General features: G+C 38.8%; 1 protein-coding gene across 9 annotated transcripts in view; it reads left to right on the forward strand.

Moving 5' to 3' along the window:
- Window positions 1-22,735, forward strand: part of cep112 (centrosomal protein 112) — a 137,449-nt gene that overhangs the window by 70,777 nt on the left and 43,937 nt on the right. For 8 of the 9 annotated variants that reach the window (XR_003598669.1, XR_003598668.1, XR_003598670.1 and 5 more), the window contains 2 exons: window positions 11,654-11,716; window positions 15,905-16,054. Coding sequence is in view for 6 of the 9 variants with exons in the window: in XM_028042060.1 (XP_027897861.1) it covers window positions 11,654-11,716; window positions 15,905-16,054 (213 nt within the window). In the remaining 3 variants the exon portion in view is untranslated. Of the gene's footprint in view, window positions 1-11,653; window positions 11,717-15,721; window positions 15,757-15,904; window positions 16,055-22,735 lie in introns of those variants that run through there. The other variant, XM_028042064.1, reaches the window with a different exon arrangement.

Consider the following 22,735-nt stretch of genomic DNA (forward strand, 5'->3'; position numbering starts at 1 on the left):
ACCTTATTTAGATGTTTAAATCAAATGAAAAGAAAAAAAAAATTCTTAATTACTAATAGACTTTTTTTTGCAACTGTTGTATTTGTTATTGATGCTTCTTCAGTTTGCATTTACATTTGCACAAGCTGAAAACTAGCTTTATAGAATTTTGGAAATCTTGTAAGTACTTTTATTACGCTGGCTTGCACACGTACTTGTCCAAACTGTGACCTTTGTTTTTGTAATGCTCTTTCTACCTGGCCAGTCAGTTCAGGTGGCTGCCTGTGTCCATTTCTATTTATTTTTGGATTGATCAGTTCTCTTTGGGATTCCCAAAACTGGGGTTATTGGTGTAAACCCATCCTGCTTTAAACGTCTTATCTTTATCCCTGACCTGCCTGGTGGGCATCTTTGCTCTCCCTGATGCTCTTTGCTTTTCAGCTGGGTCTTGAAAGAACAGCTTTATTCATCCTGAGAATAAATTAAACACAGGAGTTGAGACTTGGTTGCAGTGGATTTCATTTTGGACCATTATAAGATAGATGAAGATATATGAAGATAGATTTTTTTATTAGTTAAAAGTATTGAAAAGCATGGATTGTTTTTCTTTTGTTTCACTCATAAAAACATTGAACTTTATGGTTGCTACCAGATAAAATATGAAATAATACAAAGGGTGTGGACACTTAAACCAGCCATTCTATATCTTCAGATCTTTCTTTCTTTTTGTTTTTTATTATTCCTCTTTCCACCTTCGTAACTCAACCCACATTGCAAAATCACTCGTAATCTTTTGCTAGTCCAGCAGGAACTGACCTAAGGTAATGCTGATCAGAACCTAATCCTTCCACAGGGCCCCTCAAAGAGAGCGTTTTTCATTAGACACCATCCCACATCAGCTGCACAGCATTAGCTCCGGAATGCATGCACCTCCAAAACACTGAGGCGCCATTTTGGCTCCATATGGCACACAGAACCGAGAGTACTGATGTGGTAGAAATCCTAAAAACAGTGCCTCCAGCTTTTCTTCTTTAGGTGCTTGAAAGCTGTTTTGTTGCAAACACTCAGTTTATCTCCTTCTCTTACATCTTTTTGTGTGCGTAAGGAAAAACAAGCCACAGTTGTCGAGCAATCTGGAGAGGATTCAAAGCAGTGCAGGCGTGTGTTGAACTCTGACTGATACCGCTACCAACTGTGTGCTAGTTTCACTTTTTATAAGTGAGATTAATGAGTTCTCCCTCCTTTTTTGGCAACTAAAAGAGGATGCTTCTAAAAAAAATCCTCTGCAAAGGTTTGACCATCTTATTCCCCCCGCCTTTTGTACTTTCTAATCTTTCTCCAAGTTTGACTTCAGATGAACGAAGAAAAAATTTCACTTTGTCGTTGCACCCATAGGACTGAAGTCAGTTGGGCCTCAGATCCATATTGACTCGAACGCCCTGTTTTGTAAGCTAAAAATTTCTCAGTCTTTTGATGCCAACAGAAATGCTGTCCTATGCAGTCCACTTTCCTCTTAGAAGTAGAAGCAGGGCAGCTTTCCCCCACCTCCTTTTTTCCTAAACACATCTTCAAAATTTTGATGGAAAAAAAGCAAGAGAAATCCATTAAATCCATGAATGGATTCTCATCAAAGACGTGCAAGTTTAAGGGATAGGCAGTGGAGAGAAAAGGGCTGGATGTTGTGGTGGATCTTATTGGGAGTATACTGTCAAAGCTGCTGGAATGAAATAATGAGAACCAGAAGAATCAGAGGAAATAAGACCAGACTGAGAGATAGTCCTGCACATTTGATCTGCGCCGGAAAGAAAGCAGAGAGGGAAAACTGATGGAGGCAGGCTGAGGGAAAGTTGCGACACTATTGAAGTTTATCTTTGTTGGTGTGTATCCGAGTGTGTGTGCGCATATGTTCTGGGGTGAGAATGAGTACACACAACCTCAGACCTCTCAATCACCCATACTGCAATGAGGGGACTGTGAGACTGCCTCTGTGCCTGATAAAAACGCCTCATCTCTAGGCTACAGTGAGCAAGAATCTTGCCTTTCACCCACACCACCTCCTTATCTAACTTTCTTTCTCTGCTCCACACCTCCACCCTTCATCTTTATGTCTTCCCCTATATCCTCACCACCTTCTTTTAGTTGTGGCAAAGCTCAGAACATCAGGTGGTTGTCAGAAGCTGGTCTTCACCACAAATCTGAGCTAGGCAGTTTGGAAGCAATTCTCATCTTGTATAAATGTATAAATTCACACTTTGCATACTTTCCGTGGCATATTAAGGAGAGTAGATGTTTGCAGTAAGTGTCTCAGAGTTTTGCTGGTAGCCTAAAACTTCCTTGTGCAACACAGCAGTACAATTTGTGTTCACGCTGGAGAGGTGAGATAATGTGAGACAAAAGATCAAGAGGCTTCAGGTTTGAGGAAATGAATAACGTCTGGAACCGTGAGTTCATATTTACTTTTAGTCTGGAGAGGATGGCTCTTTGAACTGCCAGAGGAGATTATATGGAAGAAAAAAAAATCTGAGATGTTTGCGTATGACTTTGTGTGTGTTCGTGTCAATGCAAGCCCGCGTGCTTGTGAGTATTCATCGAGTGCATGTGTCGCACTAATAGTTACCTAAAAAGACCCCCAATTTTCATGGAATTTAATTGCTTATACGTCGCCTTGTATATTTGTAAGTATTGCGCTCAGTGACAGATGACAGAAATAATCACGAGAGCAGTTTCTGATTTATCCTGAAATGTGAGAAAATGTGCCTGTGCCTAATTTTACTTGAGATCAAGGGCGTTGTGGGAATTTCACAAAAAAAAAAACCTGGTGGCAAAACGTCAGCAAGTGACAAAGCTGTTTTTTTGGCTTTGAGTAACCAAATCTTCCTTTCTCAGTCTCACATGTGTTGGCTTGTGGCAGGTATGAAATTTTAATGGTATGAAAACCTTGAGTAATAACACTCTGGTTTCACACTGGATCTAATTGATGTAAAACAGAGAAGAACCAGCCGTTCTTACTGTTGCTAAATCTCACTAATGAGATGCCATCTCAGAATTACAGCAGTTCTGTTGCCATCTTTTTTTTTAAAAAACCGTGGTATAGTTTGACCTTAACTCTTTAATGCTTACTAGTGTCCTTTGTGATGTATCCCTTCGGAACATTTTCATGTGAAAGAAGAATTTAGTCTCATTGTGACATGGCCCATACCATTTTTACTCTAAATAGGAAAAGTTTAAAAGCTTCATCCTTGAAGCTGATTTGTTTTCTTCCACATGTTACCATATCCTATATGTGGAACAAGAGCTTTGAGTTTCAGGCAGGGAGGGCTTTTTAAGAAATTTGACAAACTTTCACCACCGCTTGTGATTTTGATTTTGTTCTACCGTTAACTTCCTGCAGACATAAAACTTTTACATCTATTTCAGATTAAATGTGTGTTTCAACATTAGATTAAATCATGTGTGTCTTCTGTTCATAATACCTAGTTGTTTTTAGGTTATATGTATGGAAGACGTATATCTAAAAATTTGTTTTAGAATTTGACTTCTAAGAACAAAGTTTTTAACCATAAAAAGCTGGATGAGCGGATTGCAGCAAGCTCTTGGTTTATCGACTTGGACAGAGATTTTAAAACATCCTGTTGGCTGTTTGCTTCAGGGAAACCGTTTGTTTATGACTTTTGTTCTAAGTGACCTGAGATGCCTCAGCTTTCACACAGTTTTCCATGAGTGCATCCACAGCTCACTGACACTTTCTTTTAATGCGGTTTGACAGATTGGATTTTAATGTGCTTTGACCATTTTGGGTTTTTGTGCATATTTAAACCGGCACACGTTTGATCAGACCACCCAAGACAGTTTGAGTACTGATTTTCAGATGAGAACAAACAGTTCTATTAAGATGTTGGAATCTGTGACTTTCTCCTCCAAATGTAATAAATATTTGGTACAACTTTGCTCATCACTGCCTCTTTTGTTTGTTGTCTTTCACAGTAATGTGATGATTGATATCACTTTGCTTTATGATAATGTTGTAGAACACCTAATGTATCACCAAATCCTGAATTCGAACCAAATTCTTCCACTTAAAAAAAAATTCAATGGATTTTTATATTGCCATCAACATCTTAAGGCTTTGTGTCCTTATGCCAGCTTTATCTTAAGACCAACATGGACATGATGTTCACCACACTTCATTCAGTGCTGAATAAATTAAAAAATAAAATTTCATTCTCAAAGATATTACTGTAATAATAAATACGGCTTGGCACAACAAAGTCTTGAAAGATGATACACCCATATTTTTATGCCATCACTCAAAAGAAGTGTTTGCATTTTTATAAGTAAATCCTGCTCATTATGAGCCTCCAGCAGCTCATTTCACTTTGATCTGACAAACACAACACAAATGTGGGCATTATTGTGAAGTAGAGCCTCCTTTTGTTTGCTTCTTTTGGTTTTATACTCTGTAACTTGGTCTGGATCAAACATAAAGGTCAGGACCGTTAAGAGTTGATTGCATTATGTTACACTGAACCTTTATCCCTGCAGAACACAATTAGCCTGAACTCTTGATCTTGTGTTTTTACTGCCATACAGAACTGTGAGAACCTGGCTTCTCTTGAGTGAATTAAAATATAACCAATAATTGTTTACAGTGGGTACTCTTACACATTTGTAAAATTACTCCAAACTCCCTATAAAAGTGTAAACTGACAAGTGTTGACAATATTTTCATTATGGCCCCAGAAAACTCATACTTACTGAAAAAGGGTTTGTGATGTAGAAACCTAAAAGTTTCCTAGAGCTCTTTCTATGGACTTTCTCACAAAGTCTCTAAAACTGTGCCTACCCCATTTACATATATCTGTGTCACACAGTTTATTGTCTTAAATGCTAACATGTCTTTGTAGTGACAAGTCAGGATCCAGAATCTTAAACTAAAGTGATGTTTATGTCATTAACATCCAAATTAATCCATTCAGCTTTGATCCTGACCCCCCTGAGACATTCACTCCTTCAGCCAGAAGGTGGTGGTACGAGGTTGTTGTCATTGTCGTCATAGGTATGTCTTTGCCACAGCTGACTTAATAGTTTGGTCCCCTGCCATTTGGAGATACACCAAATCATATTATTCAGTCGGTCATGGATTAGACGAAGAGGAGAAAAACACTGGCTGGGGGATGATCAAAGAGGGCCCACATTCAGCTTACCCTGACAGACTTACTGTGAGACAATAAAACAGAGGAGGCAAAGCGCAGAATCTGATTTTGGGGCGTAAATGTATATTATTAGGTCTTTATGTCTAAATGTATGTTGTGTTGTGCATTTTTGTACATGTACGCATGCTCAGACCTACGTCAGCCTATTTGTCTGTTCGGCACGCCAATACAGCCCAATGGCAGAGAAAAAGAAAGGGAGAAGTAGAGAGTGAGTCAGCCAGCAGATGAAAGAGTCAGAGTAAAAGCTCTGCTGTCCCAAAAAAAAAAAACATTACAGCTCCCTTGCTCACTTTTTGAAGTCATCCAAGAGGAGGGAGGGAAGCGACACACTTTCTCAATCGCATTAAGACATGGCGTCAGGCAGCTCCCATCATGTTGCACGCTACAGATTACACTTTGGTTTGAAGTGGAGTTTTAACTGGGACATGATGCTTTTTTTTTTTGTTTTTTTTTGCGTTGACTTCCAAATTCCTCTCAAATGCAGCCTGCATCTGAACATCAGGACTGTTACTGATCAAAGCCGGGATGGGGATATAAATGGATAGAAAGTGAGGTCGACCTGCTCTGAAAACCAGATACCCTGAATATCATCAGGCTCAAGTCATCATTCATTGGCTGTTTGAATAAAAATACTGCATATGGTTTACCAGAAAGCCTGACTGTGACATATTTTTAAATGTCTGACCACCTGCTTGTGTTTAAACATCTGATTCAGCAGCATTTAATGCATCTATCATACTTTCTCCCTTGACCTTGTAGTGCAGGTTAGATTTCACTTCCTTTCACTCTGATGGAAATCACTGTATAATCACTGAACATTTGCTATGTGTTGGAGCATTTGATGTATGTTTATCCGTGTACTCCTGCTTGTGTTCGTGATGCATTATTTCTGTACTCACGATGAAGCACTGACACTGAGCAGCATGCATGAAGCAAATCACTACTGACAGGCATTGATGGCAAACTGTGAAATGCAAAATAAAGCCTCTTGTCATTACAGCACCAACTCCCCTCACTTGCACAGAGTCTGAAAGATGCACGGGCAAAGACGGCGATGATTACAGACAAACGAGTAAATAACATCTCCCCAGCTCTTCCTCGCAAGCAGATTGAACTCAAATCGTTACGAGAGACGTGTGCGGTGAACAGAGAGCCATTTTCAGCGCTTACAAACACAGCTGCCACTGGAAACGTTTGGTGGAGCACAGAAAATTACCTTTTTTAGCCTGACTTTTTTATGGTTTTACAAAGACTAACAACATAAATCAAATCTCTAGTATACAACATGCAGCTTGTTGTAACCAGGGTGAAACAACACCAATTAAGAGTGCGTTTTATGACACATTGTGGCCTTTTTGACTTTGTGAATAAAACTGGGTTGTAAATAAAACCGAATGAAATTACGGAACCTTTGGCAGCAAAGCTGCAACGATCAAGAACTTTTAAGGTACATTTCTATGAGTTATTGGAAGGATTATGTACGAATATGCAGACATTTTATAGTTTGGCAGAAATTCAGCATTGAAGCATGAGTTTCCAGGTGTGAAAATGACCTTTAACCTTGGTGATCAGCTTTGTATATTATGCAGGTGTGTATACATATAACCCATCGGTGTTTCGTGACAGGGGTCAGCCTTTTACAATCCCAGCCGAATATGTTCACATACTGGAATCCACTAAACGTTTCCTGGAGAAACGGGATTTAGCTGGCTTTAGATCTTTATGCAGTAACAAAAGCACAGATGTATTTGATGGATTCACACTATTAATATCACAAAAAAGTCGTCACCCTTTTTTGAATTTGATCATGTTAAAAGATAACATGTTTCCTGGAGAGTAAATTGCATTGATCCTGAGCTATAGTTTTATTACTGACAGAGTGAAACCTATTAATCAGCAATCTGAACTTGTAGTAATTAGTATTATTGTTATCTTAAGACAATGCCCCAGGTATTGGCACACTTGATAATAACATGTCAAGGAACAATATTGAACCAGTTTTGCCTGTTCTCTGCTCCAGAATGCTGCGTAGCTACATGATTGTAAACCTGCAGAGCAAAATCTTTGCAGAAAAAGTCTCTATCTTTTAGTTCTCAACAGGGATTTAACATATGTGACTGTTTGAGTTGATTGCTTAGAAGTTTAGATCCTTTCCACCTCCTTTGGAAAGGAGGTGGAAGCTAGTTTGAGTTAGCAAGATATTTTTTTTCCATCCTCATACTGTTGCGTTCTTCAATATGCCATGTTGAAGAGTGCAACAGTGACTGTTTGAGTCACATGTGACTGAGTCACATGTGATTCTTCAATATGCCATGTTGTACATGGTTAATGTTAATTGTTCTGTATATGTCACAAAGATTGCAAAAATGAAGACGTACTCAAAATATTGTATTAATATTGATGTTTCCTTGAGAGGCTACAGATGAAAAATAGCCTTTATAATTAACAGTGACACATTTTTAATGTGCAATGTCCCTTTTGAAATACATAAACAATAATAAGTAAGCATAATGTATCTGTCAAACGTTTTTAAAAAAATCAAATTTCAATACCTTTACAGGATCAGAAAACTGGTACAAATTCCTGGTCACACAGTTCAATAAAAATGTTGTAATTATGGAGTTAATCTTTAAAACCAGTCTTTATAGGTTCTGCAGTTCTAGCACAAGATAAGCTCAATTAAAAAGCTGCTTTTGTCACCTAGAGCGAGTATAACTTTATCTTTGTTTTCAGTGTCTCCTACTTGACATATGGGTCATGTTTTGCCCCTGTTGACTTTTATTCAGTTTGTTGAACTGCCAGCTTAATTATTTTTAGTTTATTTTGATGTATTGTATTCCATGTCTTGCCTGGAATACCATTTTGCAAGTGGCACACATAAAAATTTCCAGACAATTAACAATTTCTAAAAAAAAAAATGGCTGTAAGTACAGAGGAACCAAAATGACAGACAGTAGACCAATAAGACGGATTGTTAGTTGAGTTTGATCTAGAGCTCTGATTGTTTGTAGGTGTCTGAGATTGGACTGAGACATCCTTATAGTTTACATGCCAGAATGTCTGCTAATGTCAGGTTTCCTCTGGACCTGATACAAAAAGTCTTTTTAATCTGTAACTCACTTTCATATTGTAAAAAAGCAATAAAGGATGTATGAATAAATGTAAAAAATTTGGATGCTGATTAAGTTTAGGGTTGAGTTTCTTACATTTTTGAACAAGTGTGAAAAAATTAACTTTTGCTCTGCCAGCACTTTTGTTTCCCTTACCTCTTTTTTTTTTAGTGATTTAATACTCGCAATATAGATAATCATTGTGAAGGAGACTTTCTGGGAGTGACTTGCACACATAATGATTGTAATGAGATCACATCACGTACATTCTCTCTGTGTGGGGTCTTTAGTACAATTTTCTGTACTAAAGAAAATAACCCTCTTATGTTTTTAGAGTTTATCTTTAAGTCACAGTAAAAACTAATCAATTAGAAATTAAAGATTAGACACATTTGGCAAAAAAAAAAAAAAAGCCAAGTATAAGCAAAGTTCTTCTAGATATACTTTTTTGTGTGTGTAGGCCTATGTGTTTTTTCATGAAGTCAACCACCAGAGTCAACACTACAGAAAAATTCTTCCCTGCTTTTAGCAGCGATTCAATGGAGTGTTCCTGGAATGCACACCTTGAGCAAGCATGTATTTCTAAATGGCTATAGATCAAAGTCAGGCTTTCTGTTTGTCCATTATCTGTGTTTGAGCAACTGTGACTTGTGTGTCTTTAAGCGTGTTAGAGAAAGTTGTCACTCTGCCTTCTGCCACTCCTGTCCCAGTCTTTGTGTTGAGTGTCCTTTTGTCGGGGGGTGCGTGTGTGTGTGTTTGGCCTGGCTCCCACTGCAGATTATTAATTAAGTTCTGGTAAGCGGTGCATGCCTTGCCTTCAGATCTACTTCCACTCTCTTTAACACGCACACACATCCACAAGGTATCTGTACACACACTCATACTTCAAAGCAGCTGCACTCCACACCGCTAGGATTAAGAGGCGATTGAAGAGCCTGATACAGCCTCAAAGTGCCTTCAGCACAAAAATGCCTTTGGCAGGGCACAGGTAGACTCTTTGAAAATTCTTACAGACCACATATGGCTGGACTTTTAATTTAGCTTTGTTTTTCGCAGTCCAGCGGGGCCTTTTTTATTTTCCTCACATGTTCCATCTACATCTCAGTCTACTTTCAGCCATTTCTTAATGTGTATTTCAAGGCTCGGCTCTATAATGCTTGATGTTGTACAGTGCTTTCTGCTGCCTTCCCTTGGGTGTCTGTAAGTAAAGGGAATAGTTTAGTAGCTGCCTCTTTATGTTTTTATGAAACATCTGAGACTGTTTGCGTGTCAGTATGGCAGTGTGTCTGTGAATGTGTTTAGATGTGAAGCCAAGTCATTTACAGTACAGCAAACATCTTATTAATTCACAACCAACTGCGGTGATGATGAGGTACAACTTTGACTCCTCATCCACATTATGCCTTATTTTTTGCTGTAAACGAGACAACAAAGCTACTGTCTGAGTGAAACGGTTAAGAAATATTGTCCTGCAAAATTGTCTTACAAACTGACAACCCTGATTTTATTCAGTAAAGCTGTAGTGCTGCCACAGTCAAAGAAGACAACAAATACATTAGATGTAAGGAATAAGAGCCCCATTTGCACCTCCTCTTTCCCACATGCACAGTTCCTTTTCTCCTCTTTTCTACACCCTTCTTTGTCCTCCCCGCTCTCATCAGGTGCAGCAGGGCCTCTGGGGACAAGCGGGGCCGCCACTCAAAGAATCCTGGCGCAGGAAGACAGGTCCGTGTCCTTGGTGACGGCTCTGTGTATCCGTGGTGACAGGTGTGTCCGTTCAGAGCGGACGGCGGTGTTTGTCAGGAAGTGTTTGGATTGGGTGCAGAGGCCGAACGCAGCTTAGGTGTTGATGGCTGTGAGGGGTGTGTTCAATGGAGCAGTGTTTGCTCATGAATTGTCTGTCAGGGACTCTCAGGATATGACAAAGAGTGTTTGTCTTAAAATTGAAAAAAGCCATAAATTATTAGTGATTTAAAGAAATGTTAACTTTTTTATATAATTTAACAACTAAATCAAAAGATGTATTTGCCTTTGTTTTTCAATGCTGATAATAAGCCGTTTTATTACACATCTTACTGGTATAAAAAGAGCCTTTGATGCACCATCTATAGGCATAACATATTATAAATGAAAACAATTTGATTGTTTCTCTAACAAAACATGAATATATCGTATCAGTATATGGCCTTGATTAGAAACATAAAAAATGGACAAAGTGAGTACTCTTACCTTAAATATCTCATTGTGTAAAAAACATTGGAGTCCTTTTTGAAACAATTATAAATGTGGCTTTAGGGGATGTACCAACCTAGGGCAAACTGAAGTGGCCACAGGTGTTTGGTTTTTTTGCATAAAGTTTCAGAAAGAAGGTCATGGTTTTTACTTTTTATGACTGTCCTGTCTTTACAAAACTGTTGTTCACGGATTGTCTCAGTGACTGACATTCTGCACTTTATGAACTCGAGTTCAAACTGAAGACTTTCCTATTGCTTGTTTCTTCTTGCTTTGCTGTTGTGTTACACCTAGACGTTTTAATTTAGAGGTCCAAGCATAACATTCCTTTTCTGCAGCTTATCTACTTTCCCTACTGCCTTGTTTGTTTCTTTCATGCGTTTTTTTTTTTTCTTCTTGATTTTGGACATTGAAATATCTACTCTTAACATGAACTACAAGCAAAGGAAATAGGACAGTAATGAAGTCTGCCCTTTTAAATAAGAGTTGTAAATCTCAATTCTACATTGATACACCTTCTTTTCTTAGATCATTGTAAACAACTTGATGGTTGGCAGAAGATCAGCACTCGCTTAACATCAATTCACTGTGTTGAGTCCTGAAGCTTTTCTCGATCATCCCTTTCTTTTTCTCCTCAGTGGTTAATTGGCAGCAACATTTAATTCACCCCTCCAACACCCTCTTTCTTGTTAAGTGATGGATTGTTGGTTGGAGATCAAAAGGGACTGGTGCCCTCTGGGCACCATGACCATCACTACCTTCTGGCACACATAGGCGTTAAGGCTGGAGCACTGCCAAGGGGCCACAGGGACACACTGCCAACAGACAGAGGTCAACACTACTGTGTGTGTGTGTGTGTGTGTGTGTGTGTGTGTGTGTGTGTGTGTGTGTGTGTGTGTGTGTGTGTGTGTGTGTGTGTGTGTGTGTGTGTGTGCGCGCGCGCGCGTGCGTGTGTGTGTGTATGTGAGAGAGAGGGTTGGTTGGGAGGGTGACGTGCCTCTGTGCACTTCCTAACAGAAGATTGAATTTCACCTCTCAGTTGTGTCTCTTTGTGTCCCTCCATCCACCTGTCTGCATATCTCTTTCTCACACCCGTCTCTCTCTTCTTTCTTGTTGCAGACCAACAGCAGGTTGAAGCAGATTGAGAAGGAGTACAGTCAAAAGCTTGCCAAGTCTGCCCAGGTAATCAGTTTCTTTTCTCCCGCCTTATTCTGCCCCTTCTTTCATTTAATATTTCCCTTTTCCACCCAACTTTGTCACAGAACTCACTGATAGGGGGCAGGGGGGAGAAAGGTGAGGAATTTTTACCTGCAGCATTTTCCCCTCTGGCCTCAAGAAAAAGCAAAATGTTCAAAAGTTAAAAAAAAAAAAAAAGATCCACACACCTACAAAAGTAGCTTAAGTTATAGCAAATTTTCATTAAAGAATTAAGTAGAAAACTGAGATATTTTTTCATAAATATAATTATTCTTTACACACATTAATGGGTAAATAAATTGTTGGTTTTCAGTTTATTCATCTTCTTACAAGCAGGGGGCAGACTATCAGAAATTCACATAATGGAGATTTTCTTGGTAAATATAGCACTATGTAGGCCCGATTTTCCTCACTCCTTTGTTTCTCGTCTGTCATGACGATAGTTCATAGTCTCTCTGTGACCATTAGCATCTTGCACACTATTAACGCTGCTAGAATGAAGTGCAGTGAGGCCTCATCCAACGGGCTAAATATACTCTTGGCATGCAAAGAATGAATTCCTGACACTTGGAACGACTAACAAATATTTCTCTGCAAACATTCCTTTGTGGCATTGTTACTGCCTAGACCTAAACAGTGATGATGATATATTTCAAATATTCTTCCAAGTTGCTTTATTTAAAGTATCCACACTTCAGGATACCTGGGAATTCAACAGGCTAAAGTGAGCTACACAATGTTTCAGGATATAATTTAACTTTATTTGCAAGTGAATTTTACTCCTGGAAGATTCATCAGAACAGGTACAGCCCATTTGTTCTCTCATACTGCTAGCTAAGACGGGGTTTTTGGTGTAGCTCACTTGATGATGGAGACCCTTTTATCCTAAATGACTCAATGAGTGTTGCTTGGCTCTGATTGTGGTTGTAGCTAATTTTGTGTCTGAGAAATTACTCATTCATTGAGATGCTCATTTATACGTTTTATGTGTTCTGATCTACGTAGACCCTATCTGAGTTCTATCTGCAATGCTAATTTCTGACCAACAGAATTCACTCACAGAATCCAAATTTGATTTGACCAATTTAGCATCAGACAAGACCTCATATCCACTCAGTTGCTATATGACCAGTTGAGAGGTCAAATAAAAGGTTTCTGCTCTTTTTGTCTAGCATGATCAAAAGGCAAACAATAATGGATAAACTTATTGAATGGAAAAGACTGTGCACAAAAAACATATATGGGTTGAACTTTTTTACAGGGAAGCATGAGGGCACCAATGTCACTGTGTGGTTAGCATTGCTAGCTAGCATGACATCATTTTCCGTGTGGATGCCCTCAAGAATCTAGATTACCAGCTCAACTGAGATGAAAATATAGAAATTACAGTGATCTTTTAAAAAGCTACTTACAGTTTTTTGTGTTTCTGTTATTTTTAAACACTTTGCTGAGAAAAAAAAAACATCTTCTTTCTTCAGTAACATCCACACTGTCAGTCAGGGCAGATGAAGTTGAAAATCATCCAGTTCTAGTCACCAGTAGATGACTTCTCCAAGTGTAAAAGATGTATGCATCCCAGTTTGTGTCATGTAGTGTTTTGTGTGTTGGTGAAAGAAAGCAGTAGAAAAACTGTATCCAAAACTCACAAAAACTTGACCATTTGAATCCTTTACTACCTTCAGCCTCTGATATTATTGAAACCACATTGGAGAAAACAAGAGCATCCCAGTTCTCCACGTTCTAGCCCAGGGCTGTGGTGGCTCAGGTTGCTGTAGCCGCCTTATTCCTGCAACATTTTGCAGTGCTTTCTTTATATCGCCAGAGCCTCCATACTTGATCACCCCAAACATCTGTTTAAGTCTTTTTCTCTCTTTCTTATATTTTTATAGTGTTCCTTGTCCTCTGATCCCCGTTTACTGCATCTCCTTCACCTTTATTCCCCTCCTGTCGACCCGAACCTGCACTTGTTTTTTGGAGCCATGTGTTTGCCATTAGGACATGTCACCTCAGCCCATTTAAGTTCAGGGTAATTCTTCTCTCCAAGGAGAACTATTGCTTCCTTTAAAAAATTTTCCATTCAGCAAAAATGCTTTGGGAAGTTCAAGCACTTTTCCCTTCGCCAGCTTAAAGATCTAAAACACCCTTAAGTACTGTTTACACAACAGAAGAAAAAGGTTTTCGTCTTGATTATGTCGAGGTAAAATATTACAATCATTTGACCATAATTGCACCTTGTTCCTCAAAGAGAGGATTCAAAGGGGGTGGGTGTTGTTGTTTTTTTTTTTTTCTTCCCACCTGTAAATCCCTCCTCTACTCCCCTACCTGTACACACAAACACGCACACACATTTTGGGTTGGCTGGCAAAAGCTCCAAGTTGAAAGCCAGGTTGACAAGCAGATGTTGTGAAAGAACGGTAGCTTATTAAGTTACACAATGCTCGACTTCAAAAGAAGTCGAATGCTGTGTGAAAGTTCAGTCATGTTTGGCCGCTTCGGTGACGAAGTGTGCCACCGCAGACGAGCAATAAGTGATTAATCCTCTGTTTTGGGAGCAAAAAGCTGGCACATGTTTAACAAACACGCTGTGATATTAAAGAAAAGTCTTTGTGTGAAAGATTTGAAGCATGCTGTGAAGAGAATAGTGATAAGACGCATGGTTTTTGCAATAATACTAAGACGCTTGATTAATTCAGAGTGTTTTTTAGCGCTTCATCAGCTTTGTTTTAAAATGTAAAGGTGGAGCCTTGAGGTTTTTCAGCCCTCCCCTTGGGACAACTCAGTCAAATGTAAACAAGACGTCTTTGAAACTCAAAGGATAACCCCAGTTGTTAACCCCATAGTGACTGACAGGGGGGCATTGCTCATGAGCTCAGCTGCATGGCTAATAGCCCAATTAAAAGCATACCATACCGTACATTATCCTAGGGGGAATAAAGACACAGTAGATACAGCAGTATATGTTACGTGCTTGAGCGCACACAACCATCTCTCATGCATATTTTGTCTTTTCACTTTTGTCTCCCCTTTTTGCTCATTCGTACACACACACAGACTTACCTAATTAACGTCTCTCAGATTCAGCCGTGTGTGTTAAGCACCTCACTGAGAGTGCTCCTCCTGGGTGACCTGTGAACTAAACAGGGCTGCACTCTTTCTCGCTGCTTAATGATGAGGTTATAGTGGGTGGTATTGGATGAGAGACCATTACTTTATCCCTGACCGTCCACAGAGGGAGTTGGAGGGGGGCCCAGTGGACGAGAGCTGAAAATTCATGTGCAAATATAGCTAATTATTTTTATTTTTTATTTTTGAAGAACAATGCAAGGTCTTTAACAATATTAGTATCTGTGAGCTAATTCTATAACAAATTTTTGTATTTCTTGAGTTTACTGGGGCTCTGTTAAGAGGGCCACTTGTGCCTGGGATTGGAAGACCCACAGCCGCAAGGATGATAATAATTATACTAATAATAATTCCTGAGTCGAGAAATGTTGCTACCATTATATTGTGCTATTTGTTGCTTTAATGTGGTTTCATACAGTAATATTAATTTACATTTCACCGTTGCTCCACCCTCATCATCTCCATCTCTCTGTGAGTGACCTGTAGAGGCTTACCTGCCATACTCCCACACAGCCAACAGATTCCAGCAGGCCTAGTCCCCCGATGTGTGAACATGGTAAACAATTATCCGTCTAGCCCAGAGCTAGCTCCAGAACCACCGCAGAGTTCCCCTCCTCTTCCCCCATTCTCCTCTTTCTTTCACCCACTCTTGTCTTTCCTCATCTTCTCCCGAACTGCGGCTTAAATAGAATGTTAATTTGGACGGGAGATTTTCAAAGACGAGCCACTTCCTTTTCATCTTAGCGTGCACCACAAGTTCACCAACACAAAGTCGACGAGCTCTTACGAGAAGGAAGTTGTTGTTTTTTTAACTCTCTTTCCCCTTTTCTCTTTCTATTCTTTGTCTCCTGTCTTGTCTCTAAAAAGACATGAAATCGGTAAGAAAAAAGCTGCCTTTCAAGGTGACTGCTCGCCATTCAGATTCTGTTTTTAAAGTGAAATGTTTGTTATGAGAGCTGCCTGACTAGTTCAACGTTGACTCCTTCGTTCAGGTTTGTGGAGTCCCAAGTAAAATCATGACGTTTTTTTGTTCTCCCCCTTTTTTGCCAGCTGATTGCAGAGCTGCAGACGTCGGTATGTGACTCTAAAGAAGAGGCTGTTCGCCTGAAGCAGGCGATGGAGAAGCAGCTGAAGGAGGTCAATGCTCGGTGGGACGAAGAGAGACAGGCAATTACCCACGATGCCGAGCAGGCCAACAAGGTTTGTGCTGGTAACTTCTTCGCAGTAGTGTCTGAACTTGAGATATCTCAATCAGGATATTTTCTTACTAATGAAATGAAATGACATCAGATTTAGATAGTGCTTTTCAACTCTCAAAACAAAGATGCTTTACAATAAAATCAGTCATTTCCATTGCCACACACATTCTCATACTGATGATGCAAGTTACTGGATTATATTCACAACTGCCCTGGGGCAGCATGACATAATACGGATTAAGTACCATTTTTGGACATTTGCAGAGACTGAGCCCTAATCTGATACTACATTAATTAATTAAATTCATGACATTCCCTCCACCGTTTCTTGTTTGTATCCTTCCTTAAATCCTTTCCTGTGTCTACCTTTTCCTTTCTCCTCTTTCTGCCTGTCTTCATTTTTTACTGAACTCTTTGTTTTATCCCATATGCCTTTCTTTTCCTTTCTTTCTTTCTTTCCTGAATTTTTCACTCATTTTCTCTATCTTTGTCATTTCTGAGTTGTCCTTCATGTATCTCGCTTCATTTATTTATTCCCTGTGCCCTTCCTTCCTTCTTTCCCTTCTGACTTTTACTTGATTTTTCATCTCTTTTTCTCTTTCTCATGCCTTTCTTTCTTTTCTTCTGTCCTCCATAGTGTCCTTTCTTTCTTCTGTACTTCAATGCATCCTTCATGTGTCTTTCCTTTCTTGTATCCTTCTCTTTTTTGTAGTTTTGTTTCTTTCTTTCCTCATTTCTTTTTCTCCTTTCATCTTCATTTTCTAATTTCTTATGCCATTTTTCTCTTCCCTGTTTTTGTCCTTTATTGTATTCTTCTTTTCTCCCGTCTCTTCTTTCTCACTTTGTTTCTGTGTCTTAATCCCTTACTCGATTCCTTCCTTCATCATGTCCTTCCTTCTTGTCATCATGTTCTTCCTCATTTTTCGGTCTGTAGCTTTTTCTATATTTCCCTAACTGTGAAAATAATTGTGAATTTTGAAAAAAAAAAGCTATTGTTAGACAAAACAATATTTTTGCGAAACAGGTTTTTAAGCAGAAAAATAATGTGAAATGCAGCTTTTCAAGCCAGACACATGCAAAATGCAACTGACTTCATGGCTAGCTAATTGTGCAACAGCAGGTATTGGGGTTGGAATTTCATCAAGTAATACTGATATTTGTTCTGTTTGGGTTTAGGGTTGCATCAGAGCATCCCTAAATTTATCAAATAAAAAGTGCAAAGTGTAGCTGTGTGCTTCTTCTCTTTGTTGTTTTAAGCTAAATAAATTTATCAGCTCATCAGAAACGTCCATAATCTTTTAAAAGAATATATTATCATTGTGTGAATGGTTTCATTAACATAAATCTGAATAGTTCTGCAAGTCAGCTTTCTCGTAACCCAAGTTGACACCTTCTAGGTGTTGTTTCTTGTGTTTTCATATATACAGCTGTGGACATTTACCCTCAACTGTGTCAAGTAGGGGGTTGTCTGCAAACTTCATTCTGTAAGAAAAAAGTCCTGTCTGGGTTTGACTTTAATAGAGTAGACACGGGTCGCTGTTCTTTTGTTAAAGCCCACTCACTGTTTGCATGTGCTTTGTCATTTTTATGGCTAGTTTCAAACTCCAGAGTGTCTTTAAGTGTCTGAGTGAACGTTATATATCCCCCTGCTGCATGCCATGCTTTGATCATCATTGTCACTCTGTTTTACAGTTTAACTTCACAGTCGGACTTCAGTCTTATAGGCTGTGATTGTTTATGTCTTAAAATACAACCTAATTCACCTTTTAAAATGTATAGACAAAGCAGCAACCAAATTAGTTTTTGGACATAAGGTCCTTTATTGTGCATAAAGCAGGCTGGAAGACAGTTGCACTGGCAGTTGATTGGGTGTGGCTCCCTAAATAAAGAGTTGTTGTGTCTGGTCTGGGATCAGTACATGTTTCCAAACACAACTTAGTCTGTTTGTGGCCGCAGCTGCCTTGTACAGGAAGAAGGCAGGTTTGTGAGCCGACTCTTAAATCTTTGCTCCTTGTCCAGAGTTTACTTTTTTTCCACAACCTTTCATTTTACTCCATAACAGAAAGTAACTACCATATACCACACATAGGGAAAGCTTCTGTTTTAATCTAAGTATGTATAAATGCAAAGGATTCATCAGAAAAGCATTATTCTGTGACAGCCAGAGGCAATTGCGTGTTGAAGTATAAAATCACAAATTTGACAGATTTTCAAATTAAAAAATTTGTTTAGATGTAATTAGTGTAGCTTCTGTAACTTTATTTAATTGATGACAGTCAAAAAACTATATAGACACCCTATTCAGTTTTTTTTAAAATTACAAACAGCTGTTCTGGTCAGACGTTTACATGGCCTCATCATAAACATAAATGCCAATAACTATAGAGACCTCTGGCTTCCCTGGCTTTTTGGAAAACATTCAGATCGATGCCATTCCAGAAGCCTGTTTTGATTTGTGTGTTCTGAAACATTTGTAAACTTGGGTTCAAATTTCAGCCATATGGCTTTTTTTTTATTATTTAAAGATGAGGTATTTGGAGGTAAGATGCTTTTGAGCCAGTTGCAGCATTGTTGCTATGCAGTTAGAAACCAATTTATCAGTATTTTATTTGCCAGGCAACAGTGATTTTACTTTGCAGTGAGCCAAACCCAAGCCGGGGTACATCATCAAGATATATATTCCTATCATACTGTTAGTTTGAAAGCCTTTCCATTATGCTCAATTAAATTCTGCTGGGGCATATTGGGTTCACCAGTTTCCTGCATAACACTCAGCACATACTCGTTTTGGTCTGTAACTCACAGTTTTTATCATTGCACCCACTTTATACTATGTACCAGTACCTCCGGCTGCAAAACTCTTAGTTTTCTGCCATCACCATGCTTGACACTTTCAGCAGATGTTTGTGTTGCAATACTTAGATTGAGGATTACACACTTGGGAAATGAGATGAGCGGTTGCACGAGTTACATTGTTTGCCACGCCAACTAAGGCCAACTGAACACATTGTACTGTTGAGCAAATTCTTGTGATTCTGACACTTGAAGGGATTACCAGACATACCAGTTGATGGCAGTAATCCACCGATTTATTGTGAAAATGTTGAGAGGAAAAAAGGATGAGGAGGAAAAGGTAAGAAAAATGTAGATGACAGTCAGCTGGCTGCCGATGTTGTTTTCGTCTTTTGATATTTCTGTCTTCTACCCTGATTTTTATTGGCTGTAACACATGCTTGCAATTGTATCACTAATCAACTCCCATTGTGTTTGGTAGACTGCTCACTAAGGTCAGTTTTATTGCTTTTTCTCATATTTGCAGATATTTTTCTTTATCCTTCACACCAGGGCTAACTAGGTAGGCTGGCTGACCCCTATCTGTGCAGACTGATGCAAACTTTACCAAATTGGAATTCACTGGAAAATATCAGCAAACAAAAGCATTGTGGTGTGTCAGTATATTGAGGTCCAGGTGGTCTTAGGTTTTGAACATCCTAATAAGTTTTTTCTCCATTTAAAAAAAACCCTTATGGTAGAGGTGGGCAACTCTAGTCCTTGAAGGCACTTTTAGATTTGTCCCACGTCCTTCTAAATACACCAAATGACTAAATTATCTCTATAGTATGTAGACAACTTCTCCAGTGTCCTGCAAATAACTTGATCATTTGAGTCTAGCTATTGAGAAACGATTACTTGCTGAAATAGTGGAAGTTTAAAATTTTATGCAATTGCTAACATTTGGCCATGACATATGTAGTGCGCCAGTTCGACGCTATGAAGCTTACCTGAAATTGTCTGCTCTGTAAGCTAGCATCCTCCAATTTGAAAAGAGAAGTGCTGAGCCAAACAAGATGGCAGTTGATGTTAGTTCAGTATTTGGAAGCTTGACCAACGTACACTGAACAGCTTTTTTCACTTCCTCCACTGCCATTGCAGGAATTACATGCAGACTACAATTCTAAAACAGCACAGAAAATCAACGTCATTGTTGGGGCCTGCCATGCAAAGCAATGGCAGGAACCTTTTTCATCCAAAGCACTGTTACACATGGTATTAGTTTGGCCCTTTGAAATGAAGCATAATGAAAATTTCAAAATAAAAGCCTTGAGAATTTTTACATGAGATTATTGCTCTTTTGAGCATTGTATAACTGATTTTATCCAATGACTGTTATACATGGGATTAGGTTGGCCCTTTGAAATGAAGCTTAACAAAAATTTCAAAATAAAAGCTTTGAATATTTTTACATTATGTAATTGCTCTTTTTGGCTTTATTTGACTTTTTCATCCAAAGCACTATTACACATGGGATTAGTTCGGAACTTTAAAATATAGCATAATAATAATTTCAAAATAAAAGCCTTGAATATTTTTACATCAGGTAATTGCTCTGTTGAGCATTATATAACTGATTTAACCCAATGACTGTTATACATGGGATTAGTTTGGACCTTTGAAATGAAGCTTAACTAAAAATTTCAAAATAAAAGCCTTGAATATTTTTACATCATGTAGTTGCTCTTTTTGGCTTTATTTGACTTTTTCAGCCAAAGCAATGTTACACATGGTATTAGTTTGGCCCTTTGAAATGAAGTTTTACAAAAATTTCAAAATAAAAGCCTTGACAAAAATTTTAAATCATACTGAATGGTACACGTCCACCTTACTTAACGTTCTTGTGATTCTCCACATGCTACTGATTACATTGCAGCGTTCTTTAGCATCGATGCTAATTTCTAGCATGACAACGCCGGGCCCAAACCGACGGGCACGCCTTGGCAGGCCCCGGCTAAATTTCTTCAGAAATTTTCTAGTTCACACTCTTATTGCTTATAGTCTACACTGACGCAACACACACATTTTGTCCTTTCTGTCATGAGCTGTTACATTTCTCTTGGCATCAGTGTTGTGAGCAGACAACAGCTTTCATTATCTGTGTCTTCATTATAACGATCCCCTTGTGTTAAACACCAGCTAATGAGATTCCAATTAATGCTTGAATAATTTAGTGAAGCCCAGACATATGTGTGGTGGGAGAGAGGGGGTTGATATAACCTAACAGGTAATAAAGAGAGAAAATAAGGAAGTTACAGAAAGATTTAAAGCATCAAGAGCTAAAGGAAAGAGGCGAGGTGACAAACAGCGTTTGAGACTAAAGACAGGGGGGAAAGAGCAATGAAAGGATAGAGGAAGTGTAGAAGTTGAGACAAAAGGTGGGGAAAGAAAGGAGCGGCGGAGAGCTGTCAGTGGGCCATCGGAGTTAGTGTGTCGCCTGCTGACATTGTTTCCACGCTGCTCACTTCAAAGGCCTCGGATTATGAAGAGAGCGAGGGGCTTCAGACAATAGCAGGGGAAGAAAATAACATCAAAGTTAGCCGCACATTTGAATTGGGATAATCCCGAAACAGTTGCTCTGAATGCATGCTGCACTGGATCAGATGTCCTTTTTTCCCCCTCTCTTTAGCAGCCCCATTCTGTCGTTTCTAGCCTGAATTTAGCTCCTTCTGTGGCTCTGCTGCTCCTGGACCTCCTAAATGTGGGTGTTAGCTGCACAGACCTTTGCGCATCATTAAAGCCCTTTTTAGTTAATCGGCAGTAAAGTTAAGTATGCTCATTATCTTAGTTTTTTGTATGCGTAATGTTATTACAGGAGGAACACATTTATTTTTATAGTTATTGCAACGGTTTTCTTGTCTTACAGTCTATTACATTTTTGAATGGTCTGTTCATTCATAAGTATTATGATCATATAGAATATTCCTCTGGAATTCTGTTGGGAATACAGTAACAAAAATATGCACATACAGTTGAAACTAGATATTTACATACACCAAATAAAAAGGCACATGCATCTTTTTTTCTCTCTCTCTGAAGTTAAATGAGACCAAACTTATCTTGTTCTAGGTTAGTTAGAATTACCTAAATTATTTCCATATGTTAAACCCCAGGAAACCTAGTGAAAACATTTTTTTCTGTGAATTCAAAAGTTTCCATATAAAATGATTACTTTCTCTTTTAACAAGGAGGGAGAGCTCAGCTGATCAAGTGAAGGCTTTTCATGTGAAACCTCTGATTGGTTAACTGACACATTTGAATTAGAGGCACACCTGTGGATGTATTTTAAGGCCACACCTCAAACACACTGCTGTTTAACACAATTGGAAAGGCAAAAGAAATCAGCCAAGATCTCAAGAAGAGAATTGTGGAGCTGCACAAGTCTGATTCATCCATGGGAACAATTTCCAGATGCTAGATCTGGATCATAATGTTAAAGCTTGGGTGCAGATTGGTCTGCCAAATCCAGTGTTGGCTTTGTTGGCAAAAGGACAACAAAGTCAATGTTTTGGTGGGGCCATCAAAAGGGCACATTTTGTGTATATCCGTAATCTTAAACCGTGTTTTTATTCACGTGAGAAAGACAAAAACACAGCATCCACAATTGACGTCTGTCCTGTCAACATGTTAACTTTCAGTTGTGTGCAGCTGGAATCCTTTTTCTTAATTGCAAATACAACATTTATACACGGTGTCCTGCGACAGAAAGCGTTGAAATAAACACAAAATGACTGATCATTATCCTGCTGAAACAAATGAATCCAAAATGCTAAGCACTCTCCATCTATTAAAACCAAAGTACCATTTCTTTACTAGGGCCATTATGTGGGATAAATACCCTCCCTGATAA

The sequence above is a fragment of the Xiphophorus couchianus genome, chromosome 16 (genome assembly GCF_001444195.1).
Source record: "Xiphophorus couchianus chromosome 16, X_couchianus-1.0, whole genome shotgun sequence".
In the NCBI taxonomy this organism is placed as follows: Eukaryota; Metazoa; Chordata; class Actinopteri; order Cyprinodontiformes; family Poeciliidae; genus Xiphophorus; species Xiphophorus couchianus.